General features: G+C 36.3%; 1 protein-coding gene across 2 annotated transcripts; it reads left to right on the forward strand.

Annotated features, from left to right (window-relative positions):
• Window positions 1-3,887: 3,887 nt before the first annotated feature.
• LOC107688178 (opsin-VA) lies at window positions 3,888-19,718 on the forward strand. 2 transcript variants are annotated; one of them, XM_016485775.1, is made up of 6 exons: window positions 3,888-4,598; window positions 7,065-7,275; window positions 11,282-11,399; window positions 11,644-11,883; window positions 16,436-16,660; window positions 19,224-19,718. In XM_016485775.1, exons 1-6 carry the CDS (start codon window positions 4,259-4,261, stop codon window positions 19,242-19,244), a joined length of 1,155 nt encoding a protein of 384 aa, XP_016341261.1. In that variant the 5' UTR covers window positions 3,888-4,258; the 3' UTR covers window positions 19,245-19,718. The 2 variants fall into 2 exon arrangements, with proteins under 2 accessions (XP_016341261.1, XP_016341260.1); XM_016485774.1 differs by lacking the exon at window positions 19,224-19,718 and having other exon boundaries at window positions 16,436-17,028.
• The last annotated feature ends 6,282 nt before the right edge of the window (window positions 19,719-26,000 follow it).

Here is a 26,000-nt window from a genome sequence, read left to right on the forward strand (position 1 = left end):
TCTATCTATCTATCTATCTATCTATCTATCTATCTATCTATCTATCTATCTATCGTGTAAAGCACTATACAAATCAATCTGAACTGAATTGAACTTCTTTTTTTTAAACATTTACGGCTGAGGACGTGAAGGGACTAAAAGTGATCCATGAGGGTTTGAAATGCTTGAAATGCAAACAGAGTTTTGAGTTGAGGGTGAATTCTTGAATGATTGTCGACTAAGTTGAAGGATAAATGATCGCTGCGTCTCTCTCTCTTGTCCTACAGAACTTACAGTAAACTTCTAAAGGTTTGACACTGAACACCTGCAGTCGAGCCGCAGGTCCGTCACAGGTAATAAATCTTCATTTCTGATGGCTGTCGGATCAAAGCGGTCCGCGGTCGCTCCTCCAGCAGAACCAGGGTCATCTTCTGCAGCTCCGAGTCCTTCATGCGTCCTCCGCTTCTGCGGTCCAAACGACTTATTGGTGAATTTATGAAGCCTGTCGGTTTGAATTAACAGTGGAGAAGCTTTTTATGCTGATCTGGGATCAGTTTTTCAGCATTATACTTGAGGAGCTTTGGGTGGGAGATGATGATCCTCAATCAGTGTTTAAAAAAGTCTGCTTTTAAGTGTGTTTCAGCATTATTTTAGTATCATTGAGATACATTTATAGTTTTTATTAATAGTTTGAATTAATTCCATTTTAATTTTAAGTTTAGTTAAAGTTTAGTTAATTTTGTTGTGTATTTTTTAAACATTATTAATTTCAATTGTAGTTATTTTAGTACATCAAGTTACACTAAATAAAAATGAGAAATAGCTGAAATAAAATAAGTTTATATATAAACTAAAATATATTACACACACACACGCACTGATCATGTGTACAATAAAAATATTTGTAGACACTGATTGAGGATCAAATCTCAATGTTTTTGGCCAACAAAAATAAATGAATTTCAGTTAACATTTATGTAACATTCAGTTACAATTTTATTTTTATTGCTTTAGTTTTTACATTTTTTTTGCATTCTAATATTTAAATTGACCAATTGTCAGTCCTGTGTCTTGTGTTTTGCTCCCCATGTGCTCCCCATTACCCAGTTTCTCCCTTGTTGATTATGTTCATTGATGTCAGGTGTTCCTCGTTTAGTTCTAGTCATTTAAGCCCTGGCTTTTCCTGTGTCCTGTGTTCGGTATTGTTTGTCAATCCCCTGTGCTATGTGTGCGTTCCGTTGGACTAATAAAGACTATTTTCACGAATTCTCCTACGTCTCCTTGCTCCTTCGCTCCTCGCTCCTTCACAGTAGCATCAGATCGTGACAGAATACCGGACCGAATAACAGTAAGCGGCGCCCCTTCTTCCCGTTTTTGTTTCCATGTTTTGAAAGTGTTTTGTTTTCCGTTTTCCCCCCGCGATCATGGAAACAGCCGGGAGATTCGTCGCCCTAGCCCGCAGGATCTCCCCTTTGTAGAGTTCGCCCGGGAATTCTGCAGGTTCGCGGCGATGACAGCGTTGGATGACGCCACGCCGAATTCTTTGTTCTGGATCGGGGCCAATTACCATCACCCCATCGACCTCCCAGACACCACTGGACTGAGCTGGAGGGAAGGGATCTTCCGTTGTGAAGTCCGCTCCAGTGTCGGCTCCAGCCCTTGAGTCCGCTCCAGTGTCGGCTCCAGTCCCTGAGTCCGCTCCAGTGTCGGCTCCATCCCCTGAGTCCGCTCCAGTGTCGGCTCCAGCCCCAGAGTCCGCTCCAGTGTCGGCTCCAGCCCTTGAGTCCGCTCCAGAAAGGGCTCCTGTCCCCAAGTTAAGCCCAGAGAGGGCTCCTGTTCCCAAGTTAAGCCCAGAGAGGGCTTCTGTTCCCACGTCCAGCCCAGAGAGGGCTCCCGTTCCCACGTTAAGCCCAGAGAGGACTCCTGTTCCCAAGTTAAGCCCAGAGAGGGCTTCTGTTCCCACGTCCAGCCCAGAGAGGGCTCCCGTTCCCACGTTAAGCCCAGAGAGGACTCCTGTTCCCAAGTTAAGCCCAGAGAGGGCTTCTGTTCCCACGTCCAGCCCAGAGAGGGCTCCCGTTCCCACGTTAAGCCCAGAGAGGACTCCTGTTCCCAAGTTAAGCCCAGAGAGGGCTTCTGTTCCCACGTCCAGCCCAGAGAGGGCTCCTGTTCCCAAGTCCAGCCCAGAGAGGGCCCCTGTTCCCACGTTAAACCCAGAGAGGACTCCTGTTCCCAAGTTAAGCCCAGAGAGGGCTTCTGTTCCCACGTCCAGCCCAGAGAGGGCTCCTGTTCCCAAGTTAAGCCCAGAGAGGGCTTCTGTTCCCACGTCCAGCCCAGAGAGGGCTCCTGTTCCCAAGTTAAGCCCAGAGAGGGCTTCTGTTCCCACGTCCAGCCCAGAGAGGGCTCCTGTTCCCAAGTTAAGCCCAGAGAGGGCTTCTGTTCCCACGTCCAGCCCAGAGAGGGCTCCTGTTCCCAAGTTAAGCCCAGAGAGGGCTTCTGTTCCCACGTCCAGCCCAGAGAGGGCTCCTGTTCCCAAGTTAAGCCCAGAGAGGGCTTCTGTTCCCACGTCCAGCCCAGAGAGGGCTCCTGTTCCCAAGTTAAGCCCAGAGAGGGCTTCTGTTCCCACGTCCAGCCCAGAGAGGGCTCCTGTTCCCAAGTTAAGCCCAGAGAGGGCTTCTGTTCCCACGTCCAGCCTAGAGAAGGCTCCTGTTCCCAAGTTAAGCCCAGAGCGGGCTCCTGTTCCCAAGTTAAGCCCAGAGAGGGCTCCCATTCCCACGTCCAGCCCAAAGAGGGCACGTGTTCCCAAGTCAAGCCCAGGGAGGGCCATAGTTCCCGAGTCAAGACCAGGGAGGGCCTCAGAACCCAAAATTTTACTCAAGGAATTTTTTTTGGGGGTGGGGGGGCTATAGGGCCATAGAGACTGGGCCGAGGCCAAGGTCACGGAGGCCACTCCGCCATGGCCCCCTGAACTGTCTGCTCCGCCATGGCCTCCTGAACTGTCTGCTCCGCCATGGGTCCCGGAACAGGTGTCCGTCCCATGTAGACCTGTCCCTAGAGCCCTCCAGAGCGCCTACCATAAAAAATGCTTTTAACGTAGATATTTAAATGAGATAATTACAATTATAGTAGTTTTTTTAATAAACTTTTCACACATGCAAACTTATACTTTGTATTTTTTTTTTCATTTTTATGTTTTCCATTTTCATTTGAAAGTTCTAGTATTTTGTTGTGTGTGTGTTTTTTTTTATATGTGTATATAATTTTTGTTATTTTAGTACATCAAAGTGAATAAAAATGTTGCCTTGGCAAATAGCTGAAAAAAAAGCAATGAAAACAAATGTATTTAGATAAAATACAATATCTGAGATTTTGTATGTTACCAAACCCCCACCCCCCCTCCCTTTTTCAGAACATGTTGTCTTTCATAACTGTTTTAAAAGCCTGTAACAACAGGCTCCCATTGTGACAACTTGCCCCAATGTTCAGTAGTGTTAGTGTTTATTTTTTGTGACTTTAACATTTGTATCTTCACTGGAGTGTCACAGTCTCCCTTACAACTTTCTGGGTCCATTTCTATTTAAGACTTATTTTGCATGTTCAGTAGAAGTACTTCCATAATTAAACTGTAGAATCCATAGTCTCAACAAACTCGCATTATAATGCATAACTCTATTAGCGCTTGTTGTTATGAGTGCATTGGATTGCACTTATTGACCTGCACTAATGCAGCGCGCTCGCGTCTCGCGGTGCAGCTGGAGTGCGTGATGAATCAGAGCGGCTCTCCAGGGTCTCCGGCATCGATCCTCTCCACACACTGCCCTTATTCCGCAGAGAAGGACTGAGAAAGGCGAGCGGCGCAGTATCGACGAAATGCACAATCGTTTAGCAGTCACCGTTTGCGCGCTCAATGAGGGGAGTTTGGCTGTTCTCCACAATTACGCACGCGGCGTTTCTGCGTAATGGATGCATCCTTGAAGCGCGAGCGCACTGACTGGAGTTCTGCACACAAGTGACGATGATGATGATGAAGGCACAGTTACGTGGCTGACCCGACCTGTGCCGATAGCCTATATAAACCCCATCCAGCAAGAGAAAGTCAACAAAACCCCTCCAGATTCAGGACCGTCAAACACGCTCAACAAGTACACGGAACGCGCGCGCCTGGATTATGAAGCTCATAGAGAACAAGCACTAAATATCACAGAATAGCCTTGTCTTTACGATGCACGCAGACTTTCTCCAGATGTAGGCTCGGTTTGGTTCATCTGACTCGTTTGGAGCGATGGAGTCGTTTGATGCGGCGGTGAACGGCGTCTCTCACACCGAGGATCCGTTCTCGGGACCGCTCACATTCATCGCACCCTGGAACTATAAGGTCCTTGCGGCGCTGATGTTCGTGGTGACCTCGGTGTCTCTGTGCGAGAACTTCACGGTGATGCTGGTCACCTTCAGGTTCAAACAGCTCCGACAGCCGCTCAATTATATCATCGTCAATTTATCTCTGGCGGACTTTCTCGTGTCGCTGACTGGAGGAACGATCAGTTTTCTAACCAACTTCCACGGCTATTTCTTCTTGGGCAAATGGGCTTGTGTTTTGGAAGGTTTCGCAGTCACCTTTTTTGGTAAGTTTGCATTAGAGCTTTTGATCATCTTCAGCATGTGTCGTTTGGGTTTTCAAAAACACTATATGTGCACTACCATTCAAAAGTTTTTGAATTTGTAATGTTTTTTAAAGAAGTTTCTTCTGCTCACCAAGGCTGCGTTTATTTGATCAGAAATACAGAAAAAGCAGTAAAAATGTGAAATATTTTTACTATTTAAAACAGCTGTTTTCTCTGTGAATATCTGTTAAACTGTAATGTATTTCTGTGATGCGCAGCTGTATTTTCAGCATCATTACTCCAGTCTTCAGTGTCACATGATCTTCAGAAATCATTCTAATATGCTGATTTGCTGCTCAAGAATTTTTTTTATGTTTTTCTAAAGAAGTCTCTTATGCTCCACAAGGCTGCATTTATTTGACCAAAAATACAGTAATAAAAGTAATATTATTACAATTTTAAATAACTTTTTTTTATTATATTTTAAAATTTAATTATTCCTGTGATGGCAAAGCTAAATTTTCAACAGCCATTTCTCCAGTCTTCAGTGTCACATGGTCTTCAGAAATCATTCTGATATGCTGATTTGCTGCTCAAGAAACATTTCTGATTATTATTATTATTAATAATAATAATAATCAGAAATGTTTCTTGAGCAGCAAATCAGCATATCAGAATGATTTCTGAAGACCATGTGACACTGAAGACTGGAGTAATGATGCTGAAAATATAGCTTTGATCACAGAAATAAATTACAATTTAACAGATATTCACATAGAAAGCAGTTATTTTAAATATTAAAAATATTTCACAATAGTACTGCTTTTGCTGTATTTCTGATCAAATAAATGCAGACTTGGTGAGCAGAAGAGACGAATCAGAAGAGAAAATCTTACTGTTCAAAAACTTTTGACTGGTAGTGTACATATATAAATTTCTACATGTTAAGATTGTATACACGGTAGAATTTCACTCATGCCGGTTGTTCTGTTTTGTTTTTACGTTTTTTAAACAGTTTTTCAGGGTTCAGATGACTCCAACAAAATCTAAATGATTGCATTTAATACCAGTTACAGTAATGAAAAGTGCATGTCTACTCGGCGATCCAAAACAGAGTAAAATTCAGTATCTGTTTAATGGGATTTAATTAGATCAGAGGATCAAAACTAACACACAGTATATAAGTTTGCATGCAAAATCATTAGCTGCATATTAAATATTAAATAGCTGATGTGCCTGTGAACCGATGACTCTGTAAAGAATAACCCAGATGAACAGCTGCTCTCATATCTGTGTCAGTGTTTACCATTCATGCGATCGCAGACCCACAGTCACACTCTCATTCATTAAACAGCTTTGATTGATCCTCTTAATTGCTATTTATGCTTGCATGATCTGTTTTAATGCAGTTGGACTTCAAACTAAAGAGACAATAAACCGAGTAAAAACAATGTGATTACAGATGTCAGGTGTACAGTAAAGCAGTGTGAAGTTTGTCCTGATTTCATACTGATTTCACAGTGGACACATTATTAGTAGATCTTCATTAAATGTCAATTATGTAACATCTGGTCATAAGAAGCTCAATTTATAATAGAAATATCAAGCTCACACAAATGAGTTTTTCATTGCAATTTTGTGCAATAAATGCAAATTTAATGATCTGTCAAGTCTAGTTTATCACAAGAATTGTGAATTGACAACTTTAAATATTTTATTGTGACTCAGATTTTTTGTGTGGACTAAAAAAATTTAAAAAAAATAAATGACCCACTAAAAATTATTATAAATACAAGAAATGGAAGTTCTCTGGTTGCTAACACAAGACAATGCGAATGTAATTCAATCACCAGCTTAATTTTTAATGCACTTGTTCAGTTTGTTTTATAAGAGTTGCATGTGTTTTTCAGAAATTAATTGCAATGCATTGTCGTCACATTTATTTCTACAGCGCTTAATACAGTACAGATTGCTTCAAAGCAGCTTCACAGTAATAACAATGTTGCAGAAAGCTGCAAAATAATCAATTATTAAATGAATTTGATTAATCTAAAAAGCAGCTCTACAGCAGACAATAGTGTCATTATTCAGCTCAATTCTGTGCAGTGTTGATTCAATTCAGTTCACTAACAGGGTCGATGTTGCAAAGTTCATCAATTACAAAACTGCAAACTTGTTTGCAAATGCATCTCCATATTTTCAGTGCACAGTAGCTATATTTCCATCCAATTAATTTTGGGATATTGCATTAAAAAACGTTGGATGGAAATGTCAAGATGCACATAAATTCTAAAAATGTGCATAAAAAACTTGAGCTCATATATATGTTTTATATATGTTTATGTAAACTTATAGCTACATAGCCAATGTTAGTTAAAACACATCTAAAATTACTCGTGCAATAAATATATGTCATGAAGTTGCTCTCAGTCTTCTCCGCTGTTATGTTGAGATCTTCTGTTCATCGGTCTCTGTCTGAATCTGCAGGCATCGTGGCTCTGTGGTCTCTGGCTGTCTTGGCGTTCGAGCGGTTCTTCGTCATCTGTCGGCCGCTGGGGAACATCCGTCTGCGAGGAAAACACGCGGCTCTGGGTCTGCTGTTTGTCTGGACCTTCTCCTTCATCTGGACCATTCCTCCTGTCCTGGGCTGGAGCAGCTACACCGTCAGCAAGATCGGCACCACCTGCGAACCCAACTGGTGAGGAGCGCAAACACTCATTTATCACACTCATATATCACGTTAAGGCTGAAAGACTAATTACAGCACCTAAAAATGCTTCCCCTTATACATTTTTAGTCTCAAATCTTGATTGAAATAAAAAAGTATATGCATTTTTTTTTGATGATCAATTTTCAACATTACACAAAAATCAAAACAACAACGATAAACTACAATTACCAGTATCAGAAAAAAAACACTTTAAAGAAGAAAAACAAACAAAACCATAATATTAATGATAAATAGAGATCTCCAGAATCAGAAAAAAAACAACAAAAAAAAACAATATATATATATATATATATGCACACACTCAAATATATTATTAAAAATATAGTATTACAAATTATTATTATTATCATTATTATTGTTGTTTGTTTGTTTGTTTTGTTGATTTTACTTTATTATTTTGATGTTTTTGTTATATTGGAAATTGATAAATACAGTAATTAAAAAAAATACAAGTATGAATAAATTGGTTGAAACATAATGTGATATATATATATGGATGGATGGATGGATGATAGATAGATAGATAGATATATAGATAGATAGATAGATAGATAGATAGATAGATCCGGTTTAATACCAAGCTAAAATAAAAAGAGAAAAAAAGAACACATGGCTAGTATCATAACAGTGAATGATTTACATGTGCATTGTAAAGAAAAACTTTTCTTTGTAATTGTTTGTGAAATTTACTTTTATTGGTTTGAATTGGAATGTCAAACCATTTCCCCTCCACTCAAAACACTGCATTTACATGCAGATAATTTATTCCTTCAGACTATCAGACTCACTGTCAATCAGAAAACAGAAGCGCTCAATAATGCTGACTGGACTATCAACAGGACCTGATAGCTGTCGGGTTAAAGCGAGGTTAAATTATATCTAATGTCACCTTTAAATGGCACGCTTGCCATGCACGCCTCATGAGGACAATACGGCATTTTATCCATCACTTCCCATCTGAAGATCAATATGTGCTGAATGTGTGATAGGGAATAAGCTTATAATTAGTGTATGTTGGTTTAATGACGGCTTGTTCTTCAGGTGTTTTCACACAGACAGTTGCAGTAGTTTTGGTAGTTACTAGCTGTTTCATGCACTACTCTCATTGACAGTCACTGCATTGCACTACTGCTCATTTCCATAAATTAAACTCAATTTTGATGCATCAGAAACAGTCGCTGTCGCTCACGTTGCCTCAACTCAGTCTAACTGCCCTTTAAAGAAGATCAACATGAATACAAAGTACTGTTTGCTTTCCAAACCCAGCTAACAAGGAACATTCTCAGAACATTCTGGCAATGTTCTCTAAGTTATGAAACGACGTTCTTCCAGTAATGCTAGTAGAACATTCGTTCAGACTTATCTGGGTGTTAATAATGTTCTCAAAACTGTTCATGGAATGTTTTATTTCTGGAATGTTTTAGTTGGACATTCATCTAATGCTTTTAAATGTTACTACTGGTTTCGGAATGTTCAGAGAACATTTAAAAGTAACATTATACAATAAGATTATACAATTTAAAGTTCCCTGAACATTTGCATAACAGAACATTTTTAAACATTAAAAAAATGGACATTCTGAATGTTCAGAGTGCATTCAGAAATAACATTTTCATAACTTCATGGGAACTTTGGCTAAACATTTGGAAAATGTATAAAATGGAATATTCGCTTAACATTTGCATATAAAAAAGTAAAAAAAAAAAAACTTGATATTTGAATGTTTAGAGAACATTCTGAAATAACCTGTTAATGACTTAATGATAAGGTTAGCAAAACATTAAGAAAATATTTGGAAAATTCCCTGTGTTTGCATAACAAAAAAGTGTTATTTTTTTGTTGTTAAACATTTAAAAACTGGATGTTTTGCATGTACATTCATAAATAATATTTTCATAACTTCTTGGGAACGTTAGCAAAATGTTTAAAAAATATTTGGAGTATTCTAAAATGAAATGTTCCCTCCATGCATAAAAAACAACAAAATTTTAAACATTAAAAAAAAATGTTTTGAACATTCAGAAATCATTCAGAAATAACCTTTTCATAAGTTAACAGAAATGTCAGCAAATCGTAATCAAAGCATGTTCCTGATTCATATGCATGTCTTTCAAAGAAAAAGAATCTGTCTGAAGTATCTTCAGTTGTTCTGCAGTAGTTTACAACACAACAAACCTACATACTGTATATGTGCAGTGATTTTCTGGTGCTTTCTTCAGAATGCTCGTGCCAGCAGCTGTAGTTCTGCATGTGATGTGATTGGATCACTGTCTATGGGTCTTTGTGCAGGCAGAATTTCTTGAAAATCTTTCAGGCTTGTATCAGAGAGGACACAGTAAATGAGAGCTCTTTCTATGCACATCTTCTAATTGTCTAAAATCTTTTCATTTTCAAACGAGGGACGCCACAATACAGGATGAGTAGGTTTAATGGATGGAGCTTGTCAAACTCACCACCACGAGAGCCTTTCCTCCTCATTCAAGCCTAAACCAGCAGCTAATTAACTAGCTCAGATTTATTGTCTCTTTTCTGCTAATTAGTTCTTTTATCCATAAATGGGAGCCTTGTTCTGACATGCTGATTTATTGGAATTCATTTTGGCCATGTGAAATACTCACCGCTAGGATTTCTTACTTGTTCAAAGTCTGTTTTACCTTTGACATCTTTATCTTTAAACATCATTATGTGATTTAGTATGGAAATGAAAAAAAAGAAAGAAAAAGAAAGTGAAAAAAGAAAGGTACTGTAATTGTGACATTTTATTTCATTGCAGAGTTTATATCTGCAATTCTGCGTCTACATCTCACAATTCTATGTTTATATCTCATAATTCAGTTTATATCTCACGATTCTGAGTTTATATCTCGCAATTCAGTATATATCTCACGACAAGTCACCTTTATTTGTATAGCACTTTATACAATACAGATTGTCAAAGCATATACTGTATATATATATATATATATATATTTAGTCATTTACATTATATATATATATATATATATATGTACAGTGCATGCATATTTATTATGCAAGTTGATATTCTGATCATATATTTTTCCAGGCACATTTGACCAATTCCATAGTCTTAATAACTACTATTCATTTTGTATTTAATCATTTATAAATGACATATAATTGTTCATGAAGGCTTATATCCGGTGTGCATAATTATTAAGCAGGTTTTCTTTTACAGATAAAAGGAGCCAAAAAAGAGATTTAACTCATGCAATACTAGAAATCACAAAGTTAAGGCATGACCATTGGACAGCGAAATGCTCGTTGGGTCAGCAGGGTCAGACAAAAACAGGTGGAGACTGCAAAAGAATTAAGAATTAAGCTGAAGAATTAGGTGTGAAACCATCAGGAACCCTTGAGTCTCCAAGCCGAACTTTTCAGGATAGGAGATGGACTGAAAATGAACTCCCAAAACTTACTGCCAGATTCTGGAAGATAAATTCTTCAAACAGTGCACAAGAGGATGTGGTGCTGGTCTGTCTATAGAGCCTATAAAAAAATTCAGTCTTCATGTATTTTAATACACTTCAGCATATGATTCTTACTCATTTTTTAGAGTTATTTACCTAACCTAAGTCCTTGAGAACCTGGCACCTGGCACTTCTGGAGACTAAAGGGTTCCTGATGGAGTCACACCTAATTATAATTCTTAATTATTTTGCAGTTAATGTGTCTTTTCTTCTCCACCTGTTTTTGTCTGACCCTGCTGACCCAATGAGCATGTCTCTGTCCAGTGATCATGCCTTAACTTTGTTATTAAGATTGATGTGGTTTGGGATTGGTGAAATGTGCTTGGAAAAAAAAATATGATCAGAATATCAACTTGCATTATAATTATGCACATACATGTAGCCTATATATATATATATATATAATTATTTTTTTTCTTTGGAAAGGTAAGAAAGCTTTCTCTTTCATCGGATCTTTGCACTCATTAATTTTTGTCCCTCTGCAGGTATTCGGGAAACTTCCAGGATCACACCTTCATCATCACGTTCTTCACCACCTGCTTCATCCTTCCACTGGGTGTGATCATCGTCTGCTACTGCAAACTGCTCCGGAAGCTCAGAAAGGTCAGTCGCTCCACAACACCTGGAGTCCAGCGGCTCATTAGACCAGCGATCCACTGAATCCTAATGATCTCCATGTGCTTTCTGATGTCATTAGAACTGCAAACTGACCTCTGATCACAGACAAACCATAAAAATGATCTAAAGTTACCATGTGTGCTAAACCTGATTTCCAGTAGACTGCCATCATCAAATCTAGCCATGATAACAATTATTTTGTCAGCACACATTATGTGTGTGTTTGCAGGTGTCTAACACGCACGGCAGGCTGGGCAATGCCAGGAAGCCAGAGCGTCAGGTGACTCGTATGGTGGTTGTGATGATCGTGGCCTTCATGGTGGCCTGGACTCCGTATGCTGCGTTCTCCATCGTGGTCACGGCCCATCCCAGCATTCACCTGGACCCGCGGCTGGCAGCCGTTCCAGCGTTCTTCTCCAAAACCGCGGCGGTTTACAACCCCATCATCTACGTGTTCATGAACAAACAGGTGACATTTGCATTCATGCATTTGGCAGATGCTTTCATCCAAAGTGACTTACAATGCATGCAGTTCATGCATTGCCCTGGGATCAGACCCATGATGTATTATATTTGATGCACACATTTCTAAAGCTCTAAATGATCTCCTGCATGTCTTCTGTCGTCTGATTGATAGTTTAGTGTTTTTTATCCAGTCAAAGCTCTTTTAGTGTAATTGTACAAACGTCCAGCTTCAGCTGGAGCTTCTCGTGTCAAATTCTGACTGGTTTTGATCAAGTAAAGGTCAGAATAACTGCAGTAATATCTCCAGATGAACACTTACTGGACTGAAGCAGCTCAGCTTTACTTGATTCTCCATCAGTCATGTTTTAGAGTCTCAAATCTGATCCTCAGGATCTTTTGAGGAGCGTTTGTTTCCAGAAGCTTTACTTTCACTGTTCCTCAGCGGAGGAATGATCTTCACAAGCCTCCAGAACATCTCACATCTTCTGAGGAGCCTTTATTTCTTCAGCTCTCAATCACTGCATTATATGTTTGGATCATTTCAATCTCATCTTACTGAGACATGTTACTGGAGATATAGAGCGACCGCTGATATTCAGATCACTTTATGTCAGTATCTGCTGCACTGTTATAAAGATCTCTCTGATTTATGTTACAAGCAGCAGAATTGCATCAGATAAATATCAGCATCTGCACCACTTTCATATTTTTGCTCAGTTTGAGTCTCTGAATAAAATCGAGCTGTTTTTCCTTCATATTCTCACTTTATCAGAATATACGAGCCTGACGGATAAAATATAATGCTTAAAGAAATCTAATTTATTTTTGTTTAAAGGTTCAATAAACTCCATTAAAATAAATTCAGATTTTTCTGACTATTATTTCATATGTCAGGCTATAATATTACCCATTATGCATTTGACCAAAAATTAATCAGGTGACAAATTTAGGTTATAAAAACGTTGTGGGAACATTCGTTTTTAATGTTTCTAAAATGTCCAGTTTTCTTGTCACATTTGTAACATTATTTAAAGGTTACAAAAACTTTCTTAGAATTTTCATGACGTATTCAATCTCTCTAAATCTCGAGAATGACTATTTGTTAGTTATTCGAATTAAAGAAGGAAACTTGTCCTCATTTACTCTCAAAATAGCATATGCTGGTGATCCATCTTCATCATCATACGATATTAGGTCCTCAGAAGAATGCAGAGCGACAGCGTTACATAAACTCACCCTTTGATTGGTGTTGTTAGTCGTCAGCTTCATCTTTAATAATAAATGGATCATTAATAAATGAGCAGTAAAATGCAGCGTGAAGCGAGCTCAGGATGGTTTTTAAGCCGAAATGATTTGCCTTGATAACACCTGCATCTCTCTGTTATTGTTTTTATTATTAAAGGCTGTATAAATAGAGGCATCATTTAATAAAACAGTTCAAACGTCTGAAGAATTTAGAACTTTTGATCAGTAGAAGCTTATAAACATAAACCCAATGGAAATACAACTCTACTTCCTTTGAATGTCAGATGGCGGGAAATTTCAATGACTTTAATGTTGATTACAGTGATATTACATCATTATGAAAAACATAAAGGCACAATTCTGAGAGAAAAAAAATCAGAAGTGTAAATAATAAACTCAATCGTGAGGGAAAATTGTCAGAATTGCAAGATATAAATTCAGAATTGTGATATATAAACTTTAATTTTTTATTGCAGAAAAAACAATAATAAAAAAAAAAAACAGAATTACGAGGTATAAACACAATTCTGTCAAAAAAAGTAAGAATTGTGAAATGTAAACTGAAAATTGCGAGAAAAAAAGTCTGAATTGTGAGATGAAAAAGTCACAATTAAATTAGTATTTTTTTTATTCAGTGGTGGGGAAAAAAACTATCGTGAGATCTAAACCCAAAATTAAAAAAAGCTTGAAATGTGAGTTTATAATTCTTGGCGAAAAATGCAAATTGTCCAAATTGTGAGATAAAAAGTGTTTTTTATTTATTTTTTTATTAAAAATGACAGAATTGCGGGAAAACAAAGTCTGAATTACAAGAAACAAGAAAAGTAAAAAAAAAATAAAAAAAATGTTATTCAGTGGTAGAATAGGACTTCCATAGTTTCTAGGTTTGGACTGCTGGTATTTCTTATGAATATTCAATATAACATCAACTAATTATAAGATTAGAAAGGCCAAACTCAAACGCAGTTAGCAACTTGCTTTGCTAAATGAGTTTGCGGCGATGCTTGTACTTAAATTTTGATCTTAATAATATTGCATGAAGATCTCGAGGCGTGGCAAGAAAGTTTCCTGCATCCCAGTTAAAATCCCCCGCTGCTAAATGGGTTACTGTAGCTGAAAGAGCTTGAAGAAATAAGTCCTTATGCAAGCCATTTAGGATTGAGGCTGCTTTCCAATACTGTGTTTGAGAAGCGTGCAAGACTTAGAAAAATCCTAAAGCTGTCATGCTGGGATGATATCGTTTCACCAGAGCTGATGTATCTGACATATACTACTAAAATAAAAAATAAATAAATACCCGTGGTTTGGATCAAACCTGGCGCACTCTAAAGGAGAAGATGCTGAATTATTGAGCAGCTGTGGAGGTTACTGGACGTAAACAGTGTTTGGCAGCGCTGTGTCTTTCCGTCTTCCTACTGAGCTGTAGCTGTCAGTTTAGCCACTTCTCTCCATTCAAACGCTGACATCTGGATGCTGTCCACACTCGAACATGAACAGCTCTCCTATTCAGAAATCTGCAAAAATACGTGCACAGCAACACGGCATGCTTGTTTGATGGTCATCTCAGACTAAATAATGTTGTCAGTGGTATACTAAAATAACACAAAAACAGCTATAATTGTAGTGCTGATCACAGTTTGTACTTGTAAATTAGACTGAATAATAAAAATACTCTATACATTTTTTTATAGAGTAATAAAAATCTGTAGAATTAGTGCATTGGTGTTTTACTAATTACAGCTGGGCATATTAATACACTGTATTTTTTTTAACTTGTAAATAACCCCATTACTATTTAAGCACGTTTTACAATAGAATACTATCTCAGTCTTTTTACTTCAAAATTCTAATGTTTATTTCAGTGTGTTAATTGCTGTTTCTTTGTACTTATTTGTGAACTTTACAATTCGTTTCCGAGTCTGTTTCAAAGCAAGTTACCAGGCGTAGGAGTTACTTTGAAACTATTTTGACAAATAATCACAAAGAAATGGCAAGTAACGCACTGAATTGAACAGAGAATTTTTGAAGTAGAAAAACTATGTGACTTAACTATAATAACTCTGGTGTTATTTGTAGTGAATTGCATAATAAAAACAACTTTTAATAAATTGCATGATAAAAGTGATTTTAAACCTAAAGCCAAGATATGCGTTTGAAAAGCCCTATATTTACAGGATCAGACGGGCTTTTCAAGTGACTTTAGGACACAAACTAATTAGTGTCTATCGGACTCTGTAGCTTCATGACTGGGGACTAATGAAGAATGAGAAGGACGATGTGAACCGCAGGCTAATGTGGAAACAATTAATGATTACTGTGCAATTATGACCTCATCAGGATTGACTAATTGTACTTACATGTTACACAGCCGTCAGCTGCAAAGCAACATATCAACTGATGACTGATTTCACTGCTCGTTTAGTAGCCTGATTGCATCAGTAAAATCCACTTAGCTTAACTCTCAGCATTTGGTGATTTATTTAAGGTGAGACACTACAGACAAAACCATTGTTTGTTTGTTTCATGCACTGGTTGAATTTGAGATCACGGGCTATTTGTTTATAACTTGTCTTCTTATCTTCAGACGCAATGCAAAGAAAACATCTAAAGCATCTTAAATCTACATTTAAGTGTTTGTTATTTATTGCACTTTATCTATTTGCAACTATGGATTTCAATTCCAATATCTATCTTTAAAGGTTTGAGTTTTTTCTTATTCACTTCAGCAGCATTTACATGCACCAAAATGTACAGCTTATATTCTGAAGGTTTTTTATAGAGCGATTTGTTCATAATATTTTTATGTAAACATTACTAAAACATTTTATTCCTAAAAACAACGGCATAGCAACACCCTAGCAACAGCCCCAGGTACCCTTTTTTTATGTCTGATGACAGTATTTTCTGATAAAAAGAGAAATCCAAAATTCCCTCTTGAAAAACCTTTAACTCTAATATGACAACAAAGTCGAACAAAAATTTTGAACCTGGTTTTATGAATGTACTGTGATTAATCAAATAGGCAAAATATGTTTATATCTATTAGTTAACATTTTACCCTATTCACCTCTAGTGTCTTGCCTCACAATTTGTTGCAATAAACTTTGGGACCAAAAACACGTTTCCTTCAGGAAATAACTTGCAACTTAAGCCATGTTGAACCCTAATCTTGAGTTTATGAATTTTTGGTGATGTTCAGTGCAAGGCAAATTAATTTCAAGGATGTTTTCTAGCTCAGAGCAGAGTTGAAGTGTACATCAAAGATCTCTAGAGAATAATCCATTGCATTTGTCTTCCTGTGATCTCCTCAGTTCAGGAAGTGTCTGGTTCAGCTCTTGAGCTGCAGTGACGTCACCGTCATCGAGGGGAACATCAACCAGACCACCGAGCGCGCAGGCATGACCAATGAGAGCAACACAGGAGAGATGTCCGCCATCGCCGCATGCATCCCCGCGGCTGGAAGCATCCCACCTAAAACAGAAGAGCATCCCAATGAACGCAGCTCCTTCACCCAAATTCCCATTCCTGAGAACAAAGTATGTCCGATGTTAAGACGCGCCAACATCTCTGTTTGTCACTCGTGTTCTCGGGCTGAATGCATATTATCTTTTGAATGCTGGTCTAAATGATGTTCATCCAGCATTAAATTCTGCAGCTCGTGCACGACAGACAGACAATGTTAAAATTACAGAAAAACACTGAAACATGCAGTGTTGGGGACGAAACTATAACACTGCTAACTTTCTCTTGAAAAGCAGTTCACTACAAAAACAAAATAGAAGGCTTAGGGGTGATATCTTTTAAAATATATTTTTTGTTTATTTTAAAGCAACAGGTTTGTTTAGCAACAGTTTCACAAATATGGATGCAAAAAGTTTAAACTGATAAATTTGCAATACAATTATTAATTTGCTACAGTTTAAATGGTAACACTTTAATTGAGGCCTTTATGTATAATGCATTATACATTTTCATAAATAACTGTGACCAAAGTTAAATATTTGCTTGCTACACCTGAAATTGGTTGTGTGTCATGTGTTTTAATGCATTATACTTTGTAAAGGTGTAACAATGAATAGATAAATATTATAATATAACAGTGGTTACAATTATTCATGATGTGATACAATGCATTATAAGTCGCATTACAAAGCCTAATTAATGCACTGAAATTGTTTTATCATGCATTTTGTAATGCAGATGTAAAAAAGGAAATTGTGACTTTTTAATCTCACAGTTTGGACTTTTCTCCTCAGAATTGTGAGTTTACTGTATATCTCACATTTAAAAAAAAAAAAAATTTCTCTGAATTCTGAGTTTCGCATTTACATTTAGCAGTTTTTTCCCCCCCCACCATGGAATAAAAATATAAAAAAGTTAATTGTGGCACATTTATATTGCATTAAATAAAGGCTTCAAATAATTTGTCACCATTAATACCATTCTAAAATTAGCCTTACTCTAAAAGTACTACGGCAATACCATGACACAGTGATGTAATATCATAATACGTCAACATATATAATGACACTAAACCATTATATTTACATGGTACCCCAAAGTACTGCAAAGAATGGTATGAACACAATAGACTTTTCTCCTCAGAATTGTGAGTTTACTGTATATCTCACATTTTTCAAAAAAAAAAATTTCTCTGAATTCTGAGTTTTGCATTTACATTTAGCAGTTTTTTCCCCCCCACCATGGAATAAAAATATAAAAAAGTTAATTGTGGCACATTTATATTGCATTAAATAAAGGCTTCAAATAATTTGTCACCATTAATACCATTCTAAAATTAGCCTTACTCTAAAAGTACTACGGCAATACCATGACACAGTGATGTAATATCATAATACGTCAACATATATAATGACACTAAACCATTATATTTACATGGTACCCCAAAGTACTGCAAAGAATGGTATGAACACAATAAATGTTTAAATACAGTAAACCAAGTCTAAAATACTGCATTTTTAACTGCTGAACAACTGAAAAAATGCATTTAAGGTTGCTTTTTACTTACTTACTCCCCAACACTGCATACATGACTGCTGACTGTTGATCATCAGTTACTCACACTGAACTTTTATAGGCTTCTTCACTGCAACATTTGCAGAGATATTAACGAAACCAGACAGAATAAATAAACTGAATGCAAATCAGGCAGGCACTTAACTTTTCAAAATGAAGGGAAAATGTCTACATGCAAACAAACAAGCAAAAAGTACAAGTGCCCTTTGCAGAGATATTAACGAAACCAGACAGAAAAATAAACTGAATGCAAATCAGGCAGGCACTTAACAGTGGAATACATGTAAAATAATTATTCTTTTCAAAATGAAGGGAAAATGTCTACATGCAAACAAACAAGGAAAAAGTACAAGTGCCCTTCAGTGTCAGCATCAAATCACAACTGCTGGCAGCCAAACTCAGCGATTCTGCCAGCGGTTATGTAAGTATCCACTCTTACAAGTACGTCCACGGCATCCCGAATCTCCTGCACTGTTATCTTTATCCTGAGGTTCACTGGTATATTTCACTGTATCTGTTGCATTATTTGTTTACTGTATGCTCTGATTTCTGAGAGAAGAACTCCTGACCAGCCAGAGAAACACACACACACACACACTCACACACACACACACACACACTCACTCACTCACTTCAACATTGATAAAAATCAGAAATGTTTATTTTAAGCCGCAAATCAGCATATTAGAATGATTTCTGAAGACTGTTTGATGCTGAAAATACAGCTTTGATCACAGAAATAAATTACAGTTTAACAGATATTCACATAGAAAACAGCTGTTTTACATTCTAATAATATTTCACAATTTTTACAGTATTTATAATCAAATAAATGCAGCCTTGGTGAGCAGAAGAGACTTCTTTCAAAAACTTAAAAAATCTTACTGACTCCAAACTTTTGAACTCTTTTGAATGAAAATAATTGTGTCACTACCAGTTTAGTTGTTTTCACGCGTGCACTGGGCTTACGTAGAATGAACTTGTCGCTTGTTTAAATAACTGAAGTGGAGTAACACTGGCAGCATTTCTGATGGATATTGATCGTTTCTTTAATTACTCCAGCATCGACTCTCCGCTGACTGACGAAAGCACTGAGCCCATTCAGAAATGGGACACGTGAACACACCGCACTCTCATCGGCGCACAGACAGTTCTGATCCCATCAGTCGAATATCTAAATCTGGTGTCTACATCACAGATCGAACTCTCTGAAACACACACAGACACAAATCCATCAGTCCAACATCAAGAGCTTCTAAATTTCCTTCACAAACTCAGTTCTGACTCTGAATTTACATTTAAACAATTGTTTACATTGAGACTGTCTGCAAAGCCAATATTGATAAAACACAAATGCATGCATAAGATGCATAAGAGCAATACATGTAGCGTTCAATCTGAGCTTTACATTAACCAGATGATCATTGAACGAAATGAAAGAGGCACCAAAAGGAATTGCAAAAATAATGAGTGTTTGGATCAGATATAAGAGGGTCACTGAGGTTTATTGAGAGTCTTATTCTTCTGCTGCTGTACAGCCTTTCACTCAAAGCACAACGGATGAACCGACTGTTTTGTGTTTTATTTCTTCCAGATTCACTCTAGCATGTCAGCGATTTGTTCCTGTTTTCTGTCATGATGAACTCTCTCAAGTCGTGTTTGAGATTCACTCTTATATGCTGTGCTTGCATGTTGTAAATCAAAGAATGTGTGCATTTCAGTAAACTTCTTCAAACGCACCTGCTGTCCATGTAAGACCCTTCACATGAAATTCAAATATTACTTTCTTAATAAATGTTTCTGGTCTTACGATTCGGGTTGAATGTTATGAATGCCTTTAAGCTGACTCTGGAAACATGCAAAGTTCATGAAATATTGATCCTGTAGGGTGTGTTTTACACAGATGGAAGATTATTTCCAACACAGAAGAAAAATATGAAAAAGGTAATTGTGACTTTTTATCAACAATTCAGACTTTTCTTAGAATTAGAGTTTATAGCTCACAGTACTTTCTGTTTGTTTGTTTCTGCCATGGAATAAAAAAAAAGGCGATTACAAGTTTTATCTAACATTTTTGGCTTTTTCCCTTAGAACTTCACATCTTGTAATTCTGTGAAATTAATAAAAAAAATCAAACAAACAAAAAACAAACAGTTGATTGCAACTTTCTAATCTCATAATTTTGTTTTTTTTTATGGAAGATTATTTCCAACACAGAATAAAAATATGAAAAAGGTAATTGTGACTTTTTATCAACAATTCAGACTTTTCTTAGAATTAGAGTTTATAGCTCACGGTACTTTCTGTTTGTTTGTTTCTGCCATGGAATAAAAAAAAAGGCGATTACAAGTTTTATCTAACATTTTTGGCTTTTTCCCTTAGAACTTCACATCTTGTAATTCTGTGAAATTAATAAAAAAAATCAAACAAACAAAAAACAAACAGTTGATTGCAACTTTCTAATCTCATAATTTTGTTTTTTTTTCTTACAATCTGAAGTTATAAAGTCACAACTGCGAGTTAAAATCTTGCAATTATGAGTTTATATCTTGTAATTTTTACTTTTTTGCTTGAATTATTCTAATTTTAAGTTTACATTTTGTATTTTTGTTTTTCTTGTTTCCACCAAGGAATAAAAAAATCTTAAGAATGCAATTTCGGCATTTTAGCTCACAATTATAATAGCTCACTTTTTTTTTTCTTCCAAATGCAAGTTGACTTTTCTTGGAATTCTGAATTTATATTTTGGGTTTTTTGTCTTTTTTTTTGAGTTAAAAAGGTCATTGTTTTTTATCTCACAATTTTGACTTTTTTCCTCAGAATTCTAAGTTACATCCCACAATTCTGTAAAATAAAATAAAATAAGTTTTATTTTATTGCACCTTTTTAATCTCACAAATTTGACTTTTTTCCTGTAGAATTCTAAGTTTACATCTCACAATTCTGTAAAAAAAAAAAAAGTTTATTGCAACTTTTTAATCTCACAATTTGGACTTTTTTCTTGGAATTGTGAGTTTATATCACACAATTTTGAGTTATCAGATCTTGCAATTCTGACCAATTCTGATCTTGCAATATCTTTTTTCTCAGAATTGTGAGATGTAAACAGAACTGAGAGGGAAAAAAAATCAGTCACTTTTTTGATTTTTTCCTTGATGGAAATGAGCTTCCATATATAAATGTGAAGTGATGAGCGGAGGGAAGTTTCGAGGGCTGATGGGAGTCTGTTCCTGCATCATGAAGCTGGAATCAGCGGCTCTGCCCTCTTCACCCCATGCTGTGACTCTTCCTCCAGAACACACTGAATAAAACACTCACACGCCGTGAAGATATGCTCGCACAAGACGATGATAAATGTCACCAGCAGCGAATGCATGGCCAGTTCACCGTCTCTCAGAGACCTGAATAAGCAGAGAACCTGAGTGAAATGATAGTTTGCAGACGGTGATTAATTCAAAGTGTAATTTACATGTTCATATAGAGTGCAGCACTTACAGAGCCCATTTTGATTTATCAGGGTGAGGAAACAGAAACGCACACCTTCAGGATGATTAATTGGCCGCTGGAGTGCTTACAGTTGTGTTGAGTCAGAGAGAGAGGATGCAAACCGCTTGCTACTCTGTTTCTGAGTTTTATATGATAGTAAAAGTCTTATTCAGCTTTTGCATGTAACAAATTATAGTACATGCGAAATAATAAAATGCTAAAACCTTTATAATCACGCATATGATTATGAGTATCAACTTTTGCATGTAAAAACTGTTATATGTAAATAATAAAATCTAAAAACCTTATACTCATGCATATATACGGAAGTCTTATACAACTTTTGCCTGTTACAAATGATGTAACATGCAAATAATAAAATGCAAAACCCTTTATACTCATGCATATTTACAATATAAAGACTTATATGCACATTTTTAATATATAGACTTATAAACTTTTGCATGTAACAAATAATGTGACAATTATACAGATTATAAAATGCAAAAAGCATTATACTCATGCATATTTACAATACACTGTAAAAGTGTATCAACTTGTGCATGTAACAAATAATGTTATATGTTTACAAAAACACTTGCGGTATCTGTTGTTGCTGATGTCAGGGTCACATGTGATTTAGCAGAAGCTTGTCAAATCAGACGGATGAAAAACGGACAGGTTGTGTGACGCCCTCGTCCTCAAAAAGCACTGTGAAAATACACTCTAGATGACATTAAATACAGCTCCTCTGACAACACGGATAAACCTGGCTCTGTTCGGTGATGCATTCATTGAACCATTGAAATTCAAGAGACATTTACAAAACAAAGCTACCAAGCTGTCATCTTAATATTTGTGCATATTGTTGCTCATATTAATTAGCACCAAAGTTTGATTGGAATGAATTTAGTTTAATGTTGTCCGCTAAAGTTTTTTGGTTCTGTGTTGGGTCACGTCTTTTCTCCGTCTTGCTGCATGCGAGCACACTTTGGATCTGTCACCATATTAATAGTTCATGAGCCATTTCAGTGCTGTATACTAGACTGGAAATCCCTCACGAGGAACTGAGATGGATTTCATGTCACATGCACACACACAGAATAACATACGACTGTCTTTGCTTCTGTAAACAAACACAGACCCTGATGAAACTCTTATCACGGAAATAACTGCACTCTAAAAAATGCTGGGTTGTTTCAACCCAACTTTGGGTCAGATATGGACTAACCCAGCTGCTGGGTTAAAAATGCAATTTAAAAATTTAACCCAGTGGCTGGGTTAGTCCATATTTGTCCCAAAGTTAGATTGAAACAACCCAGCATTTTTTAGAGTGTGGACGTGACATAAAACCTAGCGAGTCGCCTACATAGACAGCACTGTAGGGCATCACAGGTGTGCACTTGTTCTAAAAATAAGGCAGCTGACTGGTATCACTGATATACTATTATAGCTTTTTTTCCCATATTTTTGTTCACATTTTGAATTTTTGTAAAATATTTGTTTTTCTGTTTTGACTTTAAATAATTTTGTTGTGTTTTTGTCATTTGTATAGTATTTACAATATAGTATTCATTCACTCATTTTTATTTATTAATTCTAATTGTTATTGTATTATCGTTTTTGATAATGTTTAGATTTTTATAAAAACATTTTGTTTAGTTAAAGTTCTAATAATTTTGTTGTGTTATTTGTCTTTTTATTATTTTATTTTCTTATAATATTTTTTATTCATTATTTTTTTTATTTTATTGTAATTTAAAAAAATATATATTTTGACTTTATTTTTATTTTTTTAAGTCTATATAGTATTTACACATTTTTATTTATTTCTTTATTTTATTTATTTTAGCATTTAGTAGAGGTTAAACTAAATGAAAAGAGAATGCCTTTTATTTTATTTTATTTTATTTTAGGTAACATTTATTTTATTTCAAGTAACACAAATCGTTATGGCTTTTATGGCAACATTTTTAATTTTCTCAGCTTAGTTTAACTTTATGCATGAAAATAAGTTTTAAAAAAGGTAAATAAAAATTATATAGACATAAAAAAAACATCAAAAAGACATAAACACCCAACAAAATGACTAAAACTAACTAAAATTAAAATGGATTATAAATATAAATATAAAAAATATTAACAAACAAAATCATTGATAAAAATGCTAAAAAATGCATAAAAAAAAAACACTGAACAAGACTAGTGTTCTTTTGAAACGCATCAGTCGATTATCATTGTGGCCTAATAAAGCTTTTCTCAGTGTTTTGGGTTTACATTTCAATTTTAAACTATACTAAAAGGACAATAGGAATACTTATCTGTCTTCATTAAAGTAATTTAATTAGCTGTTTTAATGAAGATGCTCGTCAGAATGAACGGGAGAAAGAGTTATGATCTGTCACCTCATGTATTTGCTGATGTTCCTCCGTATGTGATGAAAGGCTCCCGCGCTGAAGATGAATGGAAAGCAGAAGATCAGCGGTGTGGAGCCGGGCTTCATGAAGACGAGAGCTGTGTGTGATTAATCACTCTCAAACCGAGCGCTTCCAACAGAGGAGAGAGAAACAAACACACACTTCACCTCAGAATACAATCACTAATCGAATGCTGGTTAACACTCATGCAGAACAATGGGTTAATAATAGCATAGATGTGAAAAAGAAACGCCACCGTTGGGATACGTGAAGAAATAATCCGGTGTGTGAACATGATCTTCAGCCTCTGCGACCTTGTTGCATTACATAAATAAGAAACAGAACACTTTTTCACTGGAGGAAGAGTTATTATGGATTATGGACTCTATGGTATTTTAGTTAAAAACGTCTTAATGCTGGATTAGTTTCAGCTTTTGTCTTCTCCAGATGTTAACTGATGGACTGGAGTGCTGTGGATTACTTGTGGATTATTGTGATGTTTTTATCAGCTGTTTGGACTCTCATTCTGACGGCACCCATTCACTGCAGAGCATCCATTGCTGAGACACTGATGCAATGCTACATCCTGATGCTTTACTCTGGAAAACTAGATTAAATTAGTCCAGTTACTTATCTTAACTATGTACTAAACACACAAAAAGAAAAAATAACTGAACAAAAATAATACTATATTTGGTAACTAATATGTATGTATTTGTTTATTTTCCACTGTCCACTACGTGTTAAAAATAAAAAAGACGGCTGATAATCACACTGTATGTAGTGTATTTAACAACTGTTTTTAATTACATAAAACATGTATTTCCTGTGAGTTTCTGTTACTTCTCACCTGTGAAATTAATCAAATTTCAAATTAAAAAATTTAAATTTCAAATTCAAATTCAATTTCAAATATAAACAGGTCAGATAAATCTCATCATTAGATAGATAGATAGATAGATAGATAGATAGATAGATAGATAGACAATGGACGGATAGATAGATAGATAGATAGATAGATAGATAGACAGACGATGGACGGATAGATAGATAGATAGATAGATAGATAGATAGACAGACGATGGACGGATAGATAGATAGATAGATAGATAGATAGATAGACAGACGATGGACGGATAGATAGATAGATAGATAGATAGATGAGGATGGATAGGATCAGGAATGAGTACATCAGAGGGACAGCACATGTGAGATGTTTTGGAGACAAAGTTAGAGAGGCCAGGTTGAGATGGTTTGGACATGTTCAGAGGAGGGAGAGTGAATATATCGGGAAAAGGATGCTGAGGTTAGAGCTGCCAGGCAGGAGGCCGAGAGGAAGACCAAAGAGGAGGGTTATGGATGTAATGAAGGAAGACATGAAGGTAGTCGGTCTGAGAGAAGAGGATGTAGAAGGGGATAGGGCTAGATGGAGGCAGATGATTCGCTGTGGCGACCCCTGAAGAGAACAGCCGAAAGGAAAAGAAGAAGAAGAAGAGATAGATAGATAGATAGATAGATAGATAGATAGATAGATAGATAGATAGACGATGGACGGATAGATGCTAGATAGATAGATAGATAGATGGATAGATTGATGGATGGATGGATGGATGGATGATAGATGGATAGACAGATAAATAGATAGATAGATAGATAGATGATGGACGGATAGATAGATAGATAGATAGATAGATAGATAGATAGATGGATGGATGGATGGATGGATGGACAGATAGATGGATAGACGGATAGATAGATAGATGGATAGACGGATGGATAGATAGACGGATGGATAGATAGACAGATAGATAGATAGATATATAGATAGATAGATGGATGGATGGATGGATGGACGGACGGACGGACAGACACAGATAGACAGATAGATATATAGATAGATAGATATATAGATAGATAGATGGATGGATGGACGGAC

This window comes from Sinocyclocheilus anshuiensis, unplaced genomic scaffold, assembly GCF_001515605.1.
Source record: "Sinocyclocheilus anshuiensis isolate Anshui unplaced genomic scaffold, SAMN03320099.WGS_v1.1 scaffold541, whole genome shotgun sequence".
Taxonomy (NCBI): Eukaryota; Metazoa; Chordata; class Actinopteri; order Cypriniformes; family Cyprinidae; genus Sinocyclocheilus; species Sinocyclocheilus anshuiensis.